This window comes from Somniosus microcephalus, chromosome 10 (genome assembly GCF_052327205.1).
Source record: "Somniosus microcephalus isolate GS21.2 chromosome 10, FLI_Smic_1.0, whole genome shotgun sequence".
Taxonomy (NCBI): domain Eukaryota; kingdom Metazoa; phylum Chordata; class Chondrichthyes; order Squaliformes; family Somniosidae; genus Somniosus; species Somniosus microcephalus.
The window spans coordinates 145201452-145224093 of NC_140996.1; the positions used below are offsets into that span (position 1 = coordinate 145201452).

General features: G+C 46.1%; 1 protein-coding gene across 3 annotated transcripts in view; it reads right to left on the bottom strand.

Moving 5' to 3' along the window:
- The window catches only part of LOC147111728 (ubiquitin carboxyl-terminal hydrolase 35-like), a 109903-nt gene that overhangs the window by 31070 nt on the left and 56191 nt on the right, over positions 1 to 22642 (bottom strand). For all 3 annotated transcript variants that reach the window (XM_085998910.1, XM_085998908.1, XM_085998909.1), the window contains one exon: positions 17882 to 17975. In XM_085998910.1, coding sequence (XP_085855036.1) covers positions 17882 to 17975 — 94 coding nt within the window. The remainder of the gene's footprint in view (positions 1 to 17881; positions 17976 to 22642) is intronic.

Below are 22642 nucleotides of genomic sequence, written 5' to 3' on the forward strand. Positions count from 1 at the left end.
GGAGACCTTATGGGTTGAATTAAGAAATAGGAAACGATCAAAGGGGTAATAATTTGATTGATTTGCGCCGCCCATTAGCGCCCTAAGAGGGCACAAAGCAACTAGCGCACAGGCGCGGCGCCGCTAACACCTCCCACGAAATTCAGCGGGAGGGAGGTTAGCAACGGCGATAACCATTAGCAGCCCTGCACCTCCGGCAATGACGTCATTGCCGTGTGCAGCGCCCTGGCCACGATCTTCAGTAGCGCCCCATGACTTACAGCCAGATGCTATGCCCAACAGGGTCAAGGGGAACTACCTGCGGCCGGGGCAGCGCAAATTAAATGGGATGTGCCGGGCGGCCACTTTTGTTGCTGGCCGCCTGCCAGCACCTGCCTCCATTGCTGTCCCCGGCCTCCTGTGAAGCCCCCCCGTGGGGTGCCGGCTGCGCTCCGTGAACCCGGCACTTCTCTTGGGTGCCGGGCTCTTTTCCCGGCACTCCAATCCCTGGTGGTCCAGTTGGGCCCCTCCCCTTTAATAAGGGGAGGAAGGCCTGCAGTACCGCGCTGCAGCATGTGGCGTCACGATATTCACTCGCAGCGCCCCAAGAGGGAGGGGGGCGCTACCCGTGAATTTCAGGCGCGGGGATGCTACTTTTTTCGGGCCGCTAAAAGTAGCGCCCCGGCGAAGTTAGTGCCCCAAAGGGGCGCGACCCAATTTTGCCCCCTAAGACTGTAGTGGGAGTTGTATATAGGCCCCCTGGTAGTAGCGCTGAAGTGTTAAATTGTATAAATGCAGAGATTAGACAAGCGTGTAGTAAAGGCAGAGTGGTTTTAATGCGGGATTTTAACTTTCATATTGATTGGGAAAAGCAGACTAGCACCTGTCAGAAAGGTAGTGAATTTCTTGAGTGTGTCCAGGATAGTTTTCGACAACAGTATGTCCTAGAGGCAACAGGCGGGCAAGCCATAGTAGATTTAATCAGTAATGAGCCAGATTTAGTTAACAGCCTAACTGTGCGTGAACATTTATCCAATAGCAATCGTAACATGATAGAGTTCAAAGTAGCATTTGAAAGGGAGAAACACGAAACAGCTACTAAGATTCTAGGTTTAGGCAAGGCCGACTTCAGCGGGATGAGGCAGAGATTGTCCAAAGTAAACTGGGCAAATCTGTTAAAATGGGTAAAACGACAGAAGATCAGTGGGAGATGTTTAAAAAAGAATTTAACGTGATAGAGAACCAAGTATACCCATGAGGGGCAAGAGCTCTACTTGCCAAAAAACAGCCATGGACAACTAAAGAGGTAAGGGACAGCACAAAACTAAAGGAAAGGGCACACAGAAATGCAAAAAATAGCACATATTCCTGGCGACTGGGAAAGATACAAAGAACAGCAAAGGGTGACAAAACATATAGTAAGAGCTACAAAAAGGGAGTATGAAAAGAAATGTGCAAGGGATATCAAAATCAATATGAAGAATTTTTAGTTACATTAGGAAAAAGAGGGTAGTCAGGAGAATGTTGGCACCTTAAAAACTCAATGATAATGGGGAAATGGCAGACATGTTGAATAGTTACTTTGCATCAGTATTTACCATAGAAGAAGAGGATAGCATGCCGGAACTCCCAAAGAAAGTAATATTGAATCGAGGACAGGGGCTCAATAAAATTAACATGGAGTAAAATAACAATAATGAAGAAAATAATGGCACTAAAGAGTGACAAATTCCCAGGGTCAGATGGTTTCCATCCTCATGTTTTAAAGGAAGTAGGTGAGCACATTGTAGATGCCCTAACTATAATCTTCAAAAGTTCTCTAGATTCAGGAACCGTCCCTTTAGATTGGAAAATTGCACGTCACTCCGCTTTTTAAGAATGGTGAGAGGAAAACTAGGGAATTACAGACCAGTTAGCCTAACATCTGTTGTCAGGGAATTGCTAGAGTCCATAATTAAGGATAGGGTGACTGAACACCTCAAAAATTTTCAGTTGCTCAGAGAGCCAGCACGGATTTGTGAAAGGTAGGTCATGCCTGACAAACCTGATTGAATTTTTTGAAGAGGTGACTAAAGTAGTGGACAGGGGAATGTCTATGGATGTTATTTATATGGACTTCCAGAAAGCATTTGATAAAGTCCCTCAAAAGAGGCTGTTATCTAAGGTAGAAGCCCACAAAGTTAAAGGCAAATTATTTACCTGGCTAGGAAATTGGCTGAGCGGTAGGAGAGAGAGAGTAGGGATAATGGGTAAGTACTCAAATTGGCAGGATGTGACTTGTGGTGACCCGCAGGGATCTGTGTTGGGGCTTCAACTATTCACAATATTTATTAACGACTTAAGATGATGGCATAGAAACTCATATATCCAAATTTGCCAATGACACAAAGATAGGCGGCAGTGTAGATGAAAGCATAAAATTACAAAGAGATATTGATAGATTAAGTGAATGGGCAAAACTGTGGCAAATGGATTACAATGTAAGCAAATGTGAGGTCATCCACTTTGGACCTAAAAAGGATAGAACAGGGTACTTTCTAAATGCTAAAAAGCTAAAAACAGTGGATATCCAAAAAGACTTAGGGGTTCAGGTACATAGATCATCAAAATGTCATGAACAGGTACAGAAAATAATCAAAAAGGCTAATGGAATGCTGGCCTTTATATCTAGAGGACGAGAGTACAAGGGGGCAGAAGTTATGCTGCAGCTATACAAAACCCTGGTTAGACCACACCTGGAGTACTGTGAGCAGTTCTGGGCACCACACCTTAGGAAGGATATATTGACCTTGGAGAGAGTGCAGCGTAGGTTTACCAGAATGATACCCGGACTTCAAGGGTTAAGTTACGAGGAGAGATTACACAAATTAGGGTTGTATTCCCTAGAATTTAGAAGGTTAAGGGGTGATCTGATCGAAGTTTTCAGGATATTAAGGGGAACAGATAGTGTAGATAGAGCAAAACTATTTCCGTTGGTTGGGGATTCTAGGACTAGGCGGCATAGTCTAAAAATTAGAGCCAGAACTTCAGGAGTGAAATTAGGAAACACTTCAGCACACAAAGGGTGGTAGAAGTTTGGAGCTCTCTTCCGCAAATGACAATTGATGCTAGATCAATTGTTCATTTTAAATCTGAGATTGATAGCTTTTTGTTAACCAAAGGTATTAAGGGATATGGGCCAAAGGCCATATGGCGTTAGATCACAGGTCAGCCATGATCTAATCGAATGGCGGAACAGAATCGAGGGGCTGAATGGCCTACTCCTGTTCCTATGTTCCTAATAGCAGAATCATCAACAGCTGTCATCCGAAAAAGAGGTTATGATCTGAAATTGTTGAACTTAATGTTGAGTCCGGAAGACTGTAAAGTGCTTAATCAAAAGAGGAGGTGCTGTTCCACGAGCTTACGTCCCGCTTCATTGGAACAGTGTAGGGGGCCGAAAACAGAGAGGTCAGAGTGGGAGTGAAGAATTAAAATGACAGGCAACTGGAAGCTCAGGTCACGCTTGCGGACTGAACGGAGGTGTTCCGCAAAGCAGTCACCCAATCTGCGTTTGGTTTCCCCAATGTAGAGGAGACCTCATAGTGAGTCTAACTTTTTTCAGTTCTGACGAAAGGCAATCGACCTGAAATGTTAACTGTTTCTCTCTCCACAGATGCTGCCTAACCTGCTGAGTATTTCCAGCATTTTCTGTTTTTATTTCAGATTTCCAGCATCTGCAGTATTTTGCTTTTGTATTCGTTTTTAATTTACTACCACTTCTCTTCCAGAAATGCCCACCTTAAAGAAGTTCTGCTATTCTCTCAGACAGGATTTCCGTTCATCGCTTTTACCTTGTTAATCTTCATTGCTTTCTGTTTCCTTTCTCGTGTTTCATCAGGTGTCTGCCAAAACTTGCTTTCACAGCCACATCTCTTCCCTCAGCAACTGTCTCCAGCTCCAACATATTCCACATGGATTCCAACTGAAAGTCCACCCTTCATGTTTCGGATACACCCATGATTATAAATATCTCCAAGATAATCAGCGTTCCTCAAACCACGATATAGATGGGTTGGTCAGATGGGCGGAACAGTGGCAAATGGAATTTAACCCGGAAAAGTGCAAGGTGATGCACTTTGGGGGGACTAACAAGGCAAGGGAATACACAATGAATGGAAAGACCCTAGGCAAGACGGAGGGTCAGAGGGATCTGGGTGTGCAAGTACACAGATCCCTGAAGGCGGCGGAACAGGTGGATAAGGTGGTAAAAAAGGCATATGGGATACTTGCCTTCATTAGCCGAGGCATTGAATATAAGAGCAAGGAGGTTATGATGGAGCTGTATAAAACACTGGTTAGGCCACAGCTGGAATACTGTGTGCAGTTCTGGTCGCCACACTACAGGAAGGATGTGATCGCGTTAGAGAGGGTGCAGAGGAGGTTCACCAGGATGTTACCAGGGCTGGAGCGCTTCAGCTATGAAGAGAGACTGGGCAGATTGGGTTTGTTTTCCTTGGAGCAGAGGAGGCTGAGGGGAGACATGATTGAGGTGTACAAAATTATGAGGGGCATAGATAGGATGGATGCTGAGGAGCTTTTTCCCTTAGTAGAGGGGTCAATAACTAGGGGGCATAGATTCAAGGTAAAGGGCGGGAGGTTTAGAGGGGATTTGAGAAAGAACTTTTTCACCCAGAGGGTGGTTGGAGTCTGGAACTCACTGCCTGAAAGGGTTGTGGAGGCAGAAACCCTCACAACATTTAAGAAGCATTTGGATGAGCACTTGAAATGCCATAGCATACAAGGCTACGGACCAAATGCTGGAATATGGGATTAGATTAGACAGGGCTTGATGGCCGGCGCGGACACGATGGGCCGAAGGGCCTCTATCCGTGCTGTATTACTCTATGACTCTATGACACTGCTCTCGCCGCATCCCGAGATCCACGTTCAACGCCATGCGCCGCCACATGCATGCTCTCGACCTCTCTCTTCAGTAGCACCGACTCACTCGATCTCAAAGCTGCCCTGGTCCGCAGTTCCATTTTATCCTTCGCCTCAACCGGCACTTAACAAAAAAAATTTTCTTCCTTTCAGGTGTCAAGGATTGCAAGCTTCAACAATTCTTGGATACCAATGCCCCTCTGGAACCTTCTTCCCCTTCACTTTCCTCTCACCCTACCCGTTCTTCCATCTCACCCCTTGACGTGTTTTCACTATCCCCTTACGTGCCCACCTCAATGAATTTTGAGCTTGGCATGACGCGGAGCTCTACTTCCAGCGCCTTCGCCTCTGTGCCCACTTCTTTGGCCAGGATTCTTCCCCTCGCACAGTGGATCCTTTCTCCAGTCTTCAGAATTCTCCTTCCACCTGGACCCCTCCCTGTGGCCTCTAACCCTCTCTAGATCTTTTCATTGGGAACTGTCGGCGTGACATCGGCAGTATCAATTTCTCTGCTCCCCTCACACACTCTAACCTACCTCCCTCTGAACTTGCACTCTGTTCACTCAGACCCAACCCCAACATCATCAAACCGTCTTCACACTGAGGACACCCTCCATCATATTGTGTGGCACTACCACCGTGCTAAATGGGATAGATTCAGAACAGATCTAGCAGCTCAAAACTGGGCATCCATGAGGCACTGTGGGCCATCAGCAGCAGCAGAATTGTATTCCACCACAATCTGTAATCTCATGGCCCGGCATATCCCTCACTCTACTTTTACCATCAAGCCAGGGGATCAACCCTGGTTCAATAAGGAGTGCAAAAGAGCATGCTAGGAGCAGCACCAGACGTACCTAAAAATGAGGTGCCAACCTGGGGAAGCTGCAACACAGGACTACATGCATGCTAAAAAGCAGAAGCAGCATGCTATAGACAGGGCTAAGCGATCCCACAATCAATGGATCAGATGAAAGCTCTGCAGTCCTGCCACATCCAGTTGTGAATGGTGGTGGACCATTAAACAACTAATGGGAGGAGGAGGCTCCATGAATATCCCCATCATCATTCATGGTGGAGCCCAGCGTGAGTGCAAAAGACAAGGCTGAAGCGTTTACAACCATCTTCAGCCAGAAGTGCAGAGTGGATGATCCATATTGGCCTACTCCTGAGGTCCCCACCAGCACAGAAGCCAGTCTTCAGCCAATTCAATTCACTCCACGTGATATCAAGAAACGGCTGAGCACACTGGATACAGTAAAGGCCATGGGCCCCGACAACATCCCGGCTGTCGTGCTGAAGACTTGTGCTCCAGAACTAGCCGCGCCTCTAGCCCAGCTGTTCCAGTACAGCTACAACACTGGCATCTATCCGACAATGTGGAAACTGCCCAAGTATGTCCTGTCCCCAAAAAGCAGGACAAATCCAATCTGGCCAATTACCGCCCCATCAGTCTACTCTCAATCATCAGCAAAGTGATGGAATGTGTCATCGACAGTACAATCAAGCGGCACTTACTCACCAATAACCTGCTCACTGATGCCCAGTTTGGGCTCTGCCAAGACCACTCAGCTCCAGACCTCATTACAGCCTTGGTCCAAACGTGGACAAAGGAGCTGAATTCCAGAGGTGAGGTGACAGTAACTGCCCTTGACATCAAGGCAGCATTTGACGAGTGTGGCATCAAGGAGCCCTAGTAAAACTGAAGTCAATGGAAATCGGAGGGAAACTCTCCACTGGCTGGCGTCATACCTAGCACAAGATGGTTGTGGTGGTTGGTGGTCAATCATCACAGCTCCAGGACATCGCTGCAGGAGTTCCTCAGGGCAGTGTCCTAGGCCCAACCATCTTCAGCTGCTTCATCAATGACCTTCCCTTCAACATAAGGTCAGAAATGGGGATGTTCGCCGAGGAGTGTTCAGTGCCATTCGCAACTCCTCAGATAATGAGGCAGTCCATGCCCACATGCAACAAGACCTGAACGACATTCAGGCTTGGGCTGAAAAGTGGCAGGTAACATTTGCACCACACAAGTGCCAGGCAATGACTATCTCCAACAAGCGAGAGTCTAACCACCGCCCCTTGACATTCAACAGCATTACCATTGCCAAATCCCCCACCATCAACATCCTGGGGGTCACCATTGACCAGAAACTTAACTGGACCAGCCACATAAATACTGTGGCAACAAGAGCTGGTCAGAGGCTAGGTATTCTGCGGCGGGTGACTCATCTCCTGACTCCCCAAAGCCTTTCCACCATCTACAAGGCACAAGTAAGGAGTGTGACGGAATACTCTCCACTTGCCTGGATGAGTGCAGCTCCAACAACACCCAAGAAAATCGATATCATCCAGGACAAAGCAGCCCGCTTGATTGGCACCCCATCACCACCTTAAACATTCACTCCCTCCACAACCGGCATACCGTGGCTGCAGTGTGTACCATCTACAAGATGCACTGTGGCAACTCGCCAAGGCTTCTTCGGCAGCACCTCCCAAACCCACGACCTCTACCACCTGGAAGGACAAGGGCAGCAGGCGCATGAGAACACCACTACCTCCAAGTTCCCCTTCAAGTCACACACCATCCTGACTTGGAAATATATCGCCGTTCCTTCATCGTCGCTGGGTCAAAATCCTGGAACTCCTTCCCCAACAGCATTGTGGGAGTACCTTCACCACATGGACTGCAGCTGCTCAAGAAGCAGCTCACCACAACCTTCTCAAGGGCAATTAGGGATGGGCAATAAATGCTGGCCTTGCCAGCGATGCCTAGATCTCATGAACGAATAAAAAAAAAAAACCTGCTGACTAGGGTGGCGCTGTTGTTGTTTGGCGAACCGACCTCTACCTTGCGGAAGCTGAACGGCAACTCCGACACCTCCTCCTACCTCCCCGGACTTAACACCACTACCAAACATCAAGCCATCATTTCCAAGACTGTCGCTGATATCATTTCCTCTGGAGATCTTCCCTCCACAGCCACCAACCTCATAGTCCCCCAACCCCGTTTCGACCTCCTTACCAAGATCCACAAACAGCACTGCCCTGGTAGACCCATTGTTTCAGCCTGCTCCTGCCCCATGGAACGGATTTCTTCCGATCGTGACTATTTTTTCCCCTTTGTTCAGTCTCTTCCCACCTACATCTCCGACTCTTCCGATGCCCTCCGCCACTTTACAGTTTGCAGGCCCTAACTGTCACCTTTTCACCATGGACGTCCAATCCCTCTACACCTCCATCCCCACCAGGGCGACCTGAGGGCGCGCCACTTCTTCCTTAAGCAAAGGCCCAACCAGTCCCCATCCACCACCACACTCCTCCGCCTGGCTGAACTTGTTCTCACATTGAACAACTTTTCTTTTGACTCCACTCACTTCCTCCAAATAAAAGTTAATTCTATGGGAACCCGCATGGATCCTAGTTATGCCTGCCTTCTCGTGGGATATGTGGAACATTCTTTGTTCCAGTCCTACTCAGGTCCCCTCCCTCACCTTTTTTTCCCCGGTACATTGATGACTATCGGTGCCGTATCCTGCTCTTGCCCTGAACTGGTCCAATTTCCACCCTTCCCTCGCCTTCACATGGTCCATCTCTGACTCTTCCCTTCCTCGACTTCTCTGTCTCCATTTCTGGGGATAGGTTATCGATCAATATTCACTATAAGCCCACTGACTCCCACAGCTACCTTGACTATACTTCCACCCACCCTGCTTCCTGTAAGGACTTTATTCCATTCTCCCAGTTTCACCGTCGCATCTATCCTGACGATACCACCTTCCACACCAGTGCTTCAGACATGTCTTCCTTTTTCCTCAACTATGGATTCCCCTCCACCATGGTTGACAGGGCCCTCGACCGTGTCTGTTCCATTTGCCACACTTGTGCCTTCACCCCATCCCTCCCTCCCTCCCAGAAGCACGATATGGTAATCCTTGTCCTCATCTTACACCCCACCAGCCTTCACATTCAACAGATCATCCTGCGCCATTTCCGCCACCTCCAGCGTGATCCCACCACCAAACACATCTTTCCCGCCCCTCCCCTTTCAACATTCCGAAGGGACTGTTCCCTCCGTGACACCCTGGTCCACTCCTCAATCACCCACAACACCCCCTCCCCTTCCCACGGCACCTTCCTGTGGAAGCGCAGGAGATGCAACACCTGCCCGTTTACTTCCTCCCTTTCTACCGTCCAGGATCCCAAACACTCCTTCCAGGTGAAACAGAGACTTACTTGGACTTCTTTAAATTTCGTATACTGTATTCGCTGCTCATGATGCGGTCCCCTCTACATTGGGGAGACCAAACGCAGATTGAGTGACCGCATTGCAGAACACCTCCCTTCAGTCCACAAGCATGACCCCGAGCTTCCGGTCTCCTGTCACTTTAATTCCCCACTCTACTCCCACTCTGACATCTCTGCCATCGGACTCCTACACTGTTCCAATGAAGCTGAAAGTAAGTTCGATGAACAGCACCTCGTTTTTCGATTAGGCACTTTACATAGATACATACATAGAAGATAGGAGCAGGAGTAGGCCATTCGGCCCTTCGAGCCTGCTCCGCCATTCAATGAGATCATGGCTGATCATCCAAATTCAGTACCTGGTCCCTGCCTCCTCCCCATATCCCTTGATCCCTTTAGCCTTAAGAAATATATCCAACTCTTTCTTGAATATACTTAATGAACTGGCCTCCACCGCCCTCTGTGGCAGAGAATTCCACAGGTTCACCACTCTCTGGGTGAAGAAATTCCTCCTCATTTCAGTCCTAAATGGCTTACCCCTTATCCTTAGACTATGACCCCTGGTTCTGGACTCCCCGGCCATCAGAAACATCCTTCCTGCATCTAGTCTGTCCAGGCCTGACAGAATTTTATAGGTTTCGATCAGATCCCCTCTCAATCTTCTAAACTCCAGTGAGTATAAGCCCAATCGACACAATCTCTCCTCATACATCATTCCTGCCATCCCAGGTATCAGCCTGGTGAATCTTCGCTGCACTCCTTCCATGGCAAGAACGTCCTTCCTCAGGTAAGGCGACCAAAACTGCACACAATACTCAAGGTGTGGTCTCACCAAGGCCCTGTACAACTGCAGCAAGACATCCTTGTTCTTGTACTCAAACCCTCTTGCTACGAAGGCCAACATACCATTTGCCTTCTTAACCGCCTGCTGCATCTGCATGCTTACTTTCAGCGACTGGTGTACAAGAACACCCAGGTCTCTTTGCACTTCCCCTTCTCCCAATCTATTACCATTCAAATAATAATCTGCCTTCCTGTTTTTGCCACCAAAGTGGATAACCTCACATTTATCCACATTATAGTGCATTTGCCATGTTTCTGCCCAATCACCCAACTTGTCCAAATCGTGCTGGAGTTTCACGACATCCTCCTCACAGCATACCCTCCCCCCCAGCTTTGTGTCGTCTGCAAATTTGGAGATATTACATCCAATTCCCTCGTCCAGATCATTAATATATATTGTGAACAGCTGGGGTCCTAGGACCGATCCTTGCGGTACCCCACTAGTCACTGCCTGCCACTCGGAAAACGACCCGTTTATTCCAACTCTTTGCTTTCTGTCCGCCAACCAGTTCTCTATCCAAGTCAATACCTTGCCCCCAATCCCATGTGCCTTAATTTTGCACGCTAATCTCTTATGCGGGACCTTATCGAAAGCCTTCTGAACGTCCAAATACACCACATCCACTGGTTCTCCCTTATCTATTTTACCAGTTACATCCTCAAAAAATTCCAGTAGATTAGTCAAGCATGATTTACCTTTTGTAAATCCATGTTGACTTTGTCTGATCCAGTCACTGCTTTCCAAGTGCTCTGCTATTACATCTTTTATAATGGACTCTAGCATTTTCCCCATTACCGATGTCAAGCTTACCGGTCTATAATTCCCCGCCTTTTCTCTACCACCTTTTTTGAATAGTGGGGTAACATTAGCTACCCGCCAATCCATGGGTACCGTTCCAGAGTCTATCGAGTTCTGGAAGATGACCAGCAATGCATCTACTATTTCTAGGGCCACTTCCTTAAGTACCCTGGGATGTAGATTATCAGGCCCTGGGGAATTATTGGCCTTCAGTCCCATCAATTTTCTTAACACCATTTCCCTACAAATACTGATTTCTTTCAGTTCCACCCTTTCATCAGACCCTATGTTCCCCGGCATCTCTGGGAGGTTATTTGTGTCCTCCTTTGTGAAGACAGAACCAAAATATGTATTTAGTTGGTCTGCCATTTCTTTGTTCCCCATTATAAATTCCCCCGATTCTGACTGCAGCCTTCCAGTCTCAACATCGAGTTCAACAATGTCCGATCATAACCTCTACCCCCATTTTTTCATATGGCAGCTTTTGATGATTCTGCTATTCCCATTTACACCTCTTTTAGACGCATCTTTTGTTTCTTTACTTGTCCCATTAGCATCTCCTTCTGCCTCGCACAATCATCCCTTTTGTCTTTTAATCTCTCTCGCCTTCCACACTATCACAGACCTTCCCTTTTGTGTTTTCCTCCCCCCCACCCCCCCCACCCACTTTCCCTGCCTCTGCACTTGCTTAAAACTGGTTACATCTCTAACTTTTTCCAATTCTGACGAAAGGTATTTGACCTGAAACATTAACTCTGTTTCTCTATCCACAGATGCTGCCTGGCCTGCTGAGTATTTCCAGCATTTTCTGTTTTTATATCCCCTTCAAACTTGGCTCATGACACCTGTGAGGAACCCTACCAATGAGGTGCAGGAACACTACAACGCCACATGACCATCGGGAGATGTGCACCATGTCAAGTACTGGCTGAGGGAGGGGTGGGGGCAACGGGTGAGAGCCCTTTGAGTGGAGTTCCCACTTCCATGCCCCCTTTCGCCATCATCCCTCACCTGGCCCAGCCCCACATCACTCCTACCACTCTGCTGCAGACCAGCTTGGTGGAGATCAGTGGCACGTTGCAAGGCCATGGATACGGTATCTCTTTCTTTTTAAGGCAGCAGACATTTCCTGCACAGCTGTGGTCAAGACCTGTATGGACTCATTCGAGAGCCTTGCTTGCAGCTCCATGGAGGAGGATTCTCTTTTCATGGCAGATATTCTCAATAGAGTTGGACCCCGCCATCCTCTCTGCTATTGTGCAGAGCAGCTGGCTAAGTTGCTGATGCACATCTAGAATTCTCCTTCTCAATGATAGCCCCCAAGGTTAAGCATCTGTGTCCGGCTGAGCAGAGCTTGGAGAGCATTGCGCCCCCCCACCACCCCGACTCTCCACTCCTGTCCCTGCCATCAGTGTCTGCTCATGCTCACTTGTGAGGTGTGAATCACCAGGTGAAAACCCAACTAACTGTCTAAGTGGACCCACCGAGTAGCTGTGCTGGTGCATGGCTGTACATCCTGTGACGGTGCACCCTCAGAAGGAATGAGGTCCTCTAAGGAATTGTCCCCATGGATGTCCTGAAACACTTTCCGTAAATGTGAAGGCACTGGAAGACAAAAAGGATACAATTTAGGCAGGGTAAGGTCACAATCTTGACAATCACCATACTCAGTCTTCTCATCGTTCAGTCATTGATGAAATAACATCAGCCTATGTGTCAGAGATATTTGTAATCTTGTCACCATCTATCGGCAAGCTCACTAGCTCGCCATCTCCGACTATGAGGGACACATATGTGCCACTTATCTCCAAGGTGCCCTTCTCTGCATCAGTGAGTTGGACTAGTAGTGGTGGGCCATCTCCATCTAGTTTTGTGCTCTCTTCTACAAGGAGTGATAAAACAGACCTGTGAGTGAGTGAAGGTATTCACCCAATGGATACAGTGCATTTGGTGAGTGTAATTATGAGACAGATGGATAAAATTGCATAAGGATTAGGGCGAGTGGCAACAGTAGATGGATAAATGGGGAGGTGATGAAGTGCATAGAAATTGAGGGCTGGGCGTTGCTGAACTGAGACTGGGCGTGAGGAGTGATGTGATGGAGTAGGCTTGGCAAGACAGTGACCCGGGGGGGGAGGGGGTGCAGTCGGTCTTTAAGCACAGGATGTAATTGAATCAGCAAATGTACTCAGTTTTCCTTATGTGGTTAGGTTATTAAACTGTTTCCTATATTGCCTTCAAGACCTGGGCACAACGATCCTGCTGCTCACCTTGTCAGCTACCTCCAACCACACCTTCTTAGTGAGCACAGCACGTTTGTTCCTCCCATTGCTGGGGAAAGGTATGTCCTTCCTGCTCCTGTCTGCACCCAGCAGTAATTCCAGCGATGAGTCATTGAATCTAGGTGCTGCCCTTGCTTTATGTCCACCATCCATCCTGAACATCTCCAATTTCCATTTGTGCACTATCCCTTTAAATACAGCTGAAATCGCGCCATGCGGGTGCGCATCACGCTCACGGCACAGCTTGCAGACGCGAAACCCGGAAGCCGAAATGAATTGGTACAACTGAGTTGAGATCGCAGATTCCGACCAACTCATTTAACTCTGGGTTTCCCAATTAGAAAATGGGCCTATCTAAATATATGTGGAGAACAAATGAGGAAGAATCATTTTGATAAGCAGTCCTACAAGATTAGGAATCAGATCTATGAAATTATACAAATCAGAAAGTTGATTCAATTACCTATTGCCACTCAATAAAAGTGGCAGTGATTATATCCCAATTAATCTTTTGCCTTCTACAACAAACAAAATAATGGATGTTTAGGAACAATTACAATAATCTTATCAAGGGATATAGATCTACACACTCGAAGTATCAGGGCATCGTTAAGCCCTTGAAGTGATTACATTCGTCCCAGGTATCTAATATTCACTATATAAACAAATGCAGTGTCCAACATTCACATTATAATACAAGCTTCACTTCTTACAATATTTATTATTTCCTTCCCTCTCTTCAGGCCTCCGCACTACGTACCATTCCTACAAGCAAGTGGATACAGAGACAACTTGCACCTAGGTTTTTGCTAATCTTGATCTGCTCACTGGGAAGTGAAAGAATGGCCTATTGTGACACACCAGTTTTCCTTCCTTCTTTATGAAGATGCAGCTAGTGTATGGTGGCACAGCTGAGGGGCAGAGAGAGATAGAGAGATAGAGACCACCATCTGGGGAATCGTGAACACTATTATCCTGTTACTATTATTCTAAGCTCAGCACAATTGAAGAACTAACATTCATCAGCATTTTTTGTTTGTAAGTTTTTTTTTTCCACCACTTCATTTGTTCAAGTCCTCATACAAATCATCTTGGTTATCAAGGTCTTTTCAAGTTCTAGAATATACAGGATACCCTTCCTAATTTTTTTTTGTCCCTCAACACTTGGGGAATTATGGCTGTGAACCCACTTGAAACTACACACCGCTTCCTTCAGCATGTTTATTTTTAAAAGGAACGTATTGGTAAACACTAAAGCACTATCGATAAGTAATAATAGTTTTTGAAGTATAAAAAACAAAGTGCACAAGATGTACAGAAATCTATTGCCTGAAAAAATGCTCAGTGATGGCAACATTCCCAATATTACACCTGTAGGTGGCGCCAAAAGCATGTCATGGGACAGCGCCACCAGAGGAAAAAAATGGCAAACCACACAGTACAATAAAGGACAAAAAAAAGCTAACAAAGCTTCTATGAATATGATGAAGAAAACGCCCGAAAGAGAGGGCGTTCAAACCAGTAAAATAAGGAAATCCCAGCAATGGCAAGTCGGCATTCCAAACTTTGTATGAAAGGAGGGGGAAAAAATCCAATCACTGAAGAGCAACAGCAAGTGTAAAAATAATCTTGGAGAACAACAGTTGTACACAAGCAGGAATACTCCAGGAACCACAGACAAAATAGCCAAGAGCTGAAGACAGACCAGCTGCAATTCAGATGGAGCCAACTTTCATTAGTGACAAACAAAAGCATGAGCCCCCACTTCTCCACTCCACCTCCCCCCTCCACAAAGAAAGCCACAGCCAGCAACCTACCCACCACACAAAATAGTAATCATGGTTGGTTGATAACCTACCTCCCGTCTGTTCAAGGTGAAACTGGTTGACCAGTAACCATGTCCCCCACCCACAACCCGGAAATCAAATCTGTGAACCCTTGCAAGTGCAACCTCTGATGCGGTTCAAGATCTGATGCACCCCTGCCAGCACCTCCACCCAAACACCCCCCCCCCCACAATCATGCAAGAATGGGATTAAAGTAGTCACCCCACTGAGGCAAACCCTTTTGCCCCCATTCTCACCCCTCCCCCGACTTAGAATCATAGAATGGTTACAGTACAGAAGGAGGCCATTCGAGCCCGCCAGCTCTCTGCAAGAGCGCTTCAGCTAGTCCCACTACTCCGCCCTTTCCCCGTAGCCCTGTAAATTTCTTTCCTACAGGTACTTATCCAATTCCCTTTAGAAAGCCATGATTGAATCTGTCTCCACCACCCTGTTTCAGGCAGTGCATTACAGATCCTAACCACTCGCTGTGTAAAAAAGTTTTTCCTCAGTCACCTTTGGTTCTTCTGCCAATCACTCTGGTTCTCAACCCTTCTGCCAATTGGAACAGTTTCTCTCTATCTAGACCCCTCATGATTTTAAACACCTCTATCAAATCTCCTCTCAACCTTCTCTGCTCCAAGGAGAACAATCCCAGCTTCTCCAGTCTATCCACATAACTGAAGTCCCTCATCCCTGGAACCATTCTCGTAAATCTTTTCTGCACCCTCTCTAAGGCCCTCACATCCTTCCTAAAGTGCGGTGCCCAGAATTGGACACAATACTCCAGTTGAGGTCGGACCAGTGTTTTATAAAGGTTCATTATAACTTCTTTGCTTTTGTACTCTATGCCTCTAGTTATGAAGCCCAGGATCCCATGTTTTTTTAAACCGCTTTCTCAACCTGCCCTGCTACCTTCAACGATTTGTGCACATATACCCCCAGGTCTCTCTGTTCATGCACCCCCTTTAGAATTGTACCCTTTAGTTTATATTGCCTATACTCGATCTTCCTACCAAAATGTATCACTTCGCACTTTTCTGCGTTAAATTTCATCTGCCATGTGTCCGCCCATTCCACCAGCTTGTCCATGTCCTCTTGAAGTCCATCACTATCCTCCTCACTGTTCACTATACTTCCAAGTTTCTGCAAATTTTGAAATTGTGCCCTGTACACCCAAGTCCAAGTCATTAATATATATCAAGAAAAGCAGTGGTTCTAGTACCGACCCCTGGGGATCACCACTGTGTACTGTAGTGTCCGTGTGTTGATAGAGACACTGAAGACAGGAGTTGGTTCATAGGTGTTTACTAAGCAAAGTCTGGAGGGGTACTAACGGATATAACACAATATACAGGCTTATATAGCCCGAGTGGCCATTACCGGCACTACAGCACACATGGGGCTCTTAAAGGCACATACACTACATGTACCTTCCTCCAGTCCAAAAAAAAAACCGATCATCACTACTCTGTTTCCTGTCACTTAGCTAATTTCGTATCTAAGCTGCCACTGTTCCTTTTATTCCCTGGGCTTCAATTTTGCTGGCAATCCTATTACATGGCACTTTATCAAATGCCTTTTGGAAGTCCATGTACACCACATTAACTGCATTGCCCTCATCAACCCTCTGTTACTTCATCAAAAAACTCCAAGTTAGTTAAACACAATGGGCCAGAAATTCGGGTCCCCACGGGTGAGTACGCACTGGGTTGCAGCACCTCCCAAACCCGTGACCTCTTCCAGCTAGGAGGACGGGGCAGCAGGCGCATGGGAACACCACCACCTCCAAGTTCCCCTCCAAGACACACACCATCCTGACTTAGAAGTATATTGCCGATCCTTCATCATCGCTGGGTCAAAATCCTGGAACTCCCTACCTAACAGCGCTGTGGGAGTACCTTCACCACACGGACTGCAGCGGTTCAAGGCGGCAGCTCACCACCACCTTCTCAAGGGCAATTAGGGTTGGGCAATAAATGCTGGCCTTGCCAGCGACGCCCACATCCCATAAACAAATTTTAAAAAAATTTAAAACAAAAAGAAAATTGTACAGGCAAAGAGATGATCAAGTACCAACAATTTTAACATGATTCCACTACATACTCTTCCAGAGCAGATACGCTACAGCTAAGATTAGGTGGTTCCTACTACCTGTACTACACTTAAAATTTGAATGGTTCCTTTGTGAAACTTGTACAAAACCATTTCAAGCACAGGACAAGCCCCTCTTCCACCAAATTCCCTCCAGATAAATATAGATGAGGAGGGCATTTAATCGATCTTAGATCACCCAACTGTTCCATAAATGCTCCCAGGGTTTTCGTAACCTACCCAGAAGTCCATTCCGTACAATGATTGTTCTGTGTGAAGAACCTCCAGACGTCAGTCCCAAGTTTCCCTTTCACTAGTTTGAATCTGTACCCTCTTGCCATGAGTTATTTTGCAGTAGTTTTCTGGATGTACATTATTTTATATACTTCTAATCATTGGTACTGCTTCAGTTTCTTCCCCCACCCAGCCTAAATATCTACTAAGTATTTGGTGGAATAAAAAGTGAGGCTACATACTGGATAGACTGTAAATCTAAATCCCCAATGGCAAAGTTAGCTATTGATTATAAAATATCACGGTTCTGTCGCAGTTTTGGAGTATTCTAATATGCTCATGCGTCTCAACCAACAAAATAAAAATATTACCAGACACATGTCCATTTCTTTTCCCATCTCCCAATCTCAACCCTAGGCAGGTATATTTTATTCCTAATGAAATCAAAAAGTGTGCTCTCTCTCTGCACAACGTGCACATCTTTGATTGTTAAATATGAATTATGAATCCCAGTTCCTATTAATGTAGAGTTCACAACATTCTGAATGCAATATGTAACATACATTGCCCTTTTGATCAGGATACTACATAAACTTTACAGTTGTCCAACTAAAAGAACAGAAGGAGGCAAAGTTTATGCAAAGTGAAATCCATACCTGACTATGTTCCAGAAAAGCAAATAGCCATTGAAGTTTCATCATTAATGACTGTGAATCACTCTCCTTCAGTAGCATTACAGCATGTCTGAAGCTAGAAAGGGGGCACAAAGACTTTGTTTAAAGATTAACATGAACAGGCTGATGGCACAACATAATGGTGTACAAGCCAGATCTGCAGAGTTCCTAAACTGTATTATTTAATAGAGCCTCCATGTTTTTCAGTAAAATTTAAATTGTAGAAATTAACTGAAAATGGAGTCTCAGAACCAAAACAAAGCAATATGACATCTCTGGAGCTCAAAAATTCTATTCGCTGGTTAGCCTGGGCTAAATTACTTTCCAGTTTTGGCAAACTGAATAACAAAGTAAATATTCTTTGAACATTTCCCTTAATTTTTCAGCATGTGTTTCTTTTGCTGTTTTCTTGTTGCATTTGATTTCGTGACCTAGCTGCAAGTCATCTATACAGCACCAATAAGTCTTTGTCCAGATAATGATACTTTTCCTTTTGATACCTGATGTGATTATTTTTTGGTGAAAGAACGTTTTTAAAAAAGATGACAAGTATTGGACAACTTACAAGAAACTTGGATAGCCCTGACCAAGAAGGGAAACATCACAAGGTTGCAGACTATAAATGTGTTGTTGTCAAGGATTATGGCAAAGATTCGGGGCAAAATAATAAATTTCATAGATAAACAAGTTTCCCAGTACTGCACCAACATACAGAATGGTGGAATGTGGGTTCCTAAGTTCAGTTGGGCTTTTTAAGCAAGGTACTTTCGAACAGCTTGAAACTTGTCTTTTCAGTTGCAGAATGGCATGTGGCATGGTAGAACCTAAACCAGGGAGAAAATAATGCACAAAAATTGGTCAGGACGACAGGAATCAGTTAACAATGTGACAATGTCAGTGTTATACAATCTGTCTTCTTCTGATTTCTACACTAAAATATATGCATTTAGGAAATAGTTGACTAAATTTTCCTTTTTACAAGTGACACTATTTTTAAGTTTTCTAGAGCTATTTAAAGACTTGAATTTATATAGCACTGTATCACATCTCTCTAAAATCTCAGTTCTTTACATACAATGCTTTAATAGTGCAGAACATTGCCACCCATTTTCATTTTTTAAAAACTCCACTGTGCCTATGTAGCCTGAATAGTGTTCACTTGTGTACACATTTTGACTGTCGCTCCAGACCCGAGCCCATTACTTCTATCTCCCTTTCTCTTCCTCTCTTGACCTTTCTTGGGCCCTTCTCTCCCGTCTCCTTCCCTTTCAGTCGTGACATCTTTCATTTCTCCCCTCTCAGATACTTTCTCCCCCCCCAATCTCTACCACAATCCATTACTCCTCTGCCTTCCTACTCTCCAGCTGCTGTACAAGGCTTGAATACCTCTTGGATAAGCCCAGAGCTACCCTCTGTGCCTCACAGCATTGACCGAAGGGCCTTTCGAGGAATCCTTCGCTACCTCCTTACTGGGGGGGAGACTCTCGCTTACCTCCTTGTCCCGCTTGGCCCATCTACCACTGACAGCCACAAATATCTGAAGCAATGGCTTCTCTTCCCATTAGTTACTTATGGAGCCCCCGCAAAAATGGTCCCCTCCACTACTTCATCTACATACTGTCCCATGGCAACAGCATGGGATCAGGTTCCACATATACACTCATGACACCCAGCTCTACCTCTGCACCATCTCTCCAACCCATCCACTGCCTGTGTTTCAAACTGCTGGTCAGATATCCAGGCTTGGATGAGCTGCTATTTTCTCCAGTTTAATATTGGAAAGACCAAAGCCATAGTCTTCAGCCTCCACCACAAACTCTATATCCTCGCCACTGATTCCTTCCCCCTCTGCGGCCATTATTTCAGGTTAAACCAGACGACTATTTGCAATCTTGGCATTCCAGCCCTGCCTCAGCCCATTTGCCACTGAAACCCTCGTCACCTCTAGACTTCACTATTCCAATGCCCTCCTGGTCAGCCAGTCAGAATAACTTGTGGTTCTTTTGTCAGTGAACATTTTTCCAGCATTTGAACTTGGAAAGATTCATCAGCATTGTTCTAATGGCTGATGGGCACAGAGGGTATATAGGAGAAGCGAACTGTAATAGTACAAATTAAAATATCTCCACATTTAGGGTGCATAAGTTTAGAGACCATTAGAAGTTAATTTACTTTGTGAGGGAGCTACAGAAGAGGATTTGTAATTTGCTTCGGAGAGGGAAAATGCAGAATTGACAAAACGTTACTGAAAAATATTTATGTAATGCCTTATCATGTCTTCAGTATATCCCAATCAACTACTTTTGAATTCCAGTCACTATTATGTAGGCATAAAGGAGGATCTGGGTGTATCGTCGCACATAAATATCCAAGTTATAACAAATTATTTTTTGATCCTTCAAAAGAGCCCCATTTGCCAAGTTGCACACTGGAGCACACACACCTGGCTGGTGATGTTAGCTGGTAGATACGTACTTTAAAGATCTTTCCCCTCTAATGCAAAAAACAAATTTTAACATTACAAAGCTTGACCAGGTTCAATTATTATGCCATTACCTGGCCATTATTTCATTGCAGTTTATGGGACCTTGCTGTCCACAAATTGGCCGCCGCGTTTTCCTACATTACAACCATGACTACGCTGCAAAAATACTTCATTGGATGTAAAGCCCTACGTGCCATTCTGAGTTTGTGAAAGACGCTATATAAATGCAAGTTTGCTCTCTTTATTGGGGACAACATTAATGAATTATGTCATTTAACCTAGTTCTATCAATTATAAAATCTATAAAGCTAGTGTCACTATTGGTAATCATGAAACTATTGCATTGTTGTAAAAACCCATCTGGTTCACTAATGTCCTTTAGGGAAGGAAATCTGCTGTCCAGACCCACAGCAATGTGGTTGACTCTTAACTGCCCTCTGAAATGGCCTAGCAAGTCACTCAGTTGTAACAAACCACTACGAAACAATAATAATGTAACAGGAGCGACCACCCGGCATCGACCTCCGCACCGGCTACGGACACGGCAACGGTACACCTAGCCCAGTCGACCCTGCAAAGTCCTCCTCACCAACATCTAGGGACTTGTGCCAAAATTGGGAGAGCTGTCCCAAAGACTAGTCAAGCAACAGCCTGATATAGTCATACTCTCAGAATCATACCATTCAGCCAATGTCCCAAACTCCTCCATCACCATCCCTGGGTATGTCCTGTCCCACCAGCAGGACAGACCCACCAGGGGTGGCGGGGCAGTGGTATACAGTCGCGAGGAAGTGGCCCTGGGAGTCCTCAACATTGACTCCGGACCCCATGAAGTCTCAGCTTCACGTCAAGCATGGGCAAGGAAACCTCCTGCTGATTACCACCTACCGCCCTCCCTCAGCTGATGAATCAGTACTCCTCCATTTTGAACACCACTTGGAAGAAGCACTGAGAGTAGCAACAGCACAGAATGTACTCTGGGTGGGGGAATTCAATGTCCATCACCAAGAGTGGCTCGGTAGCACCACTACTGACTGAGCTGGCCGAGTCCTGAAGGACATAGCTGCCAGTCTGGGCCTGCAGCAGGTGGTGAGAGAACCAACACAAGAGAAAAGCCTACTTGACCTCGTCCTCACCAATCTACCTGTCGCAGATGCATCTGTCCATCACACTATTGGTAGCAGTGACCACCACACAGTCATTGTGGAGACGAAGTCCCGTCTTCACACTGAGGACACCCTCCATCGTGTTGTGTGGCACTACCACTGTGATAGATTCAGAACAGATCGAACAGCCCAAAACTGGGTATCCATTAGGCAGCAGAATTGTATTCCACCACAATCTGTAACCTCATGGCCTGGCATATCCCTCACTCTGCCATTACCATCAAGCCAGGGGACCAACCCTGGTTCAATAAGGAGGGTAGAAGAGCATGCAGCACCAGGCGTACCTAAAAATGAGGTGCCAATCTGGGGAAGCTGCAATGCAGAAGCAGCATTCTATAGACAGGGCTAAGCGATCCCACAATCAACGGATCAGATCAAAGCTCTGCAGTCCTGCCACATCCAGTCGTGAATAGTGGTGGACCATTAAACAACTAACAGGAGGAGGAGGAGGCTCCATGAATATCCCCATCATCATTCATGGTGGAGCCCAGCACATGAGTGCAAAAGACAAAGCTGAAGATTCACCAGGCTGATACCTGGGATGGCAGGAATGACGTATGAGGAGAGATTGGGTCGATTGGGCTTGTACTCACTGGAGTTTAGAAGAATGAGAGGGGATCTCATTGAAACTTATAAAATTCTGACAGGACTGGACAGACTAGATGCAGGAAGGATGTTCCCGATAGTCGGGGAGCCCAGAACCAGGGGTCACAGTCTAAGGATAAGGGGTAGGCCATTTAGGACAGAAATGAGGAGGAATTTCTTCACCCAGAGAGTGGTGAACCTGTGGAATTCTCTACCACAGAAGGCAGTAGAGGCCAATACATTAAATATATTCAAGGAGGAGTTGGATATATTTCTTAAGGCTAAAGGGATCAAGGGGTATAGGGAGAAAGCAGGGACCGGGTACTGAATTTGGATGATCAGCCATGATCGCACTGAATGGCGGAGCAGGCTCGAGGGGCCGAATGGCCTACTCCTGCTCCCATCTTCTATGTTTCAACCATCTTCAGCCAGAGTGCCAAGTGGATGATCCATATCGGCCTTCTCCTGAGGTCCCCACCATCACAGAAGCCAGTCTTCAGCCAATTT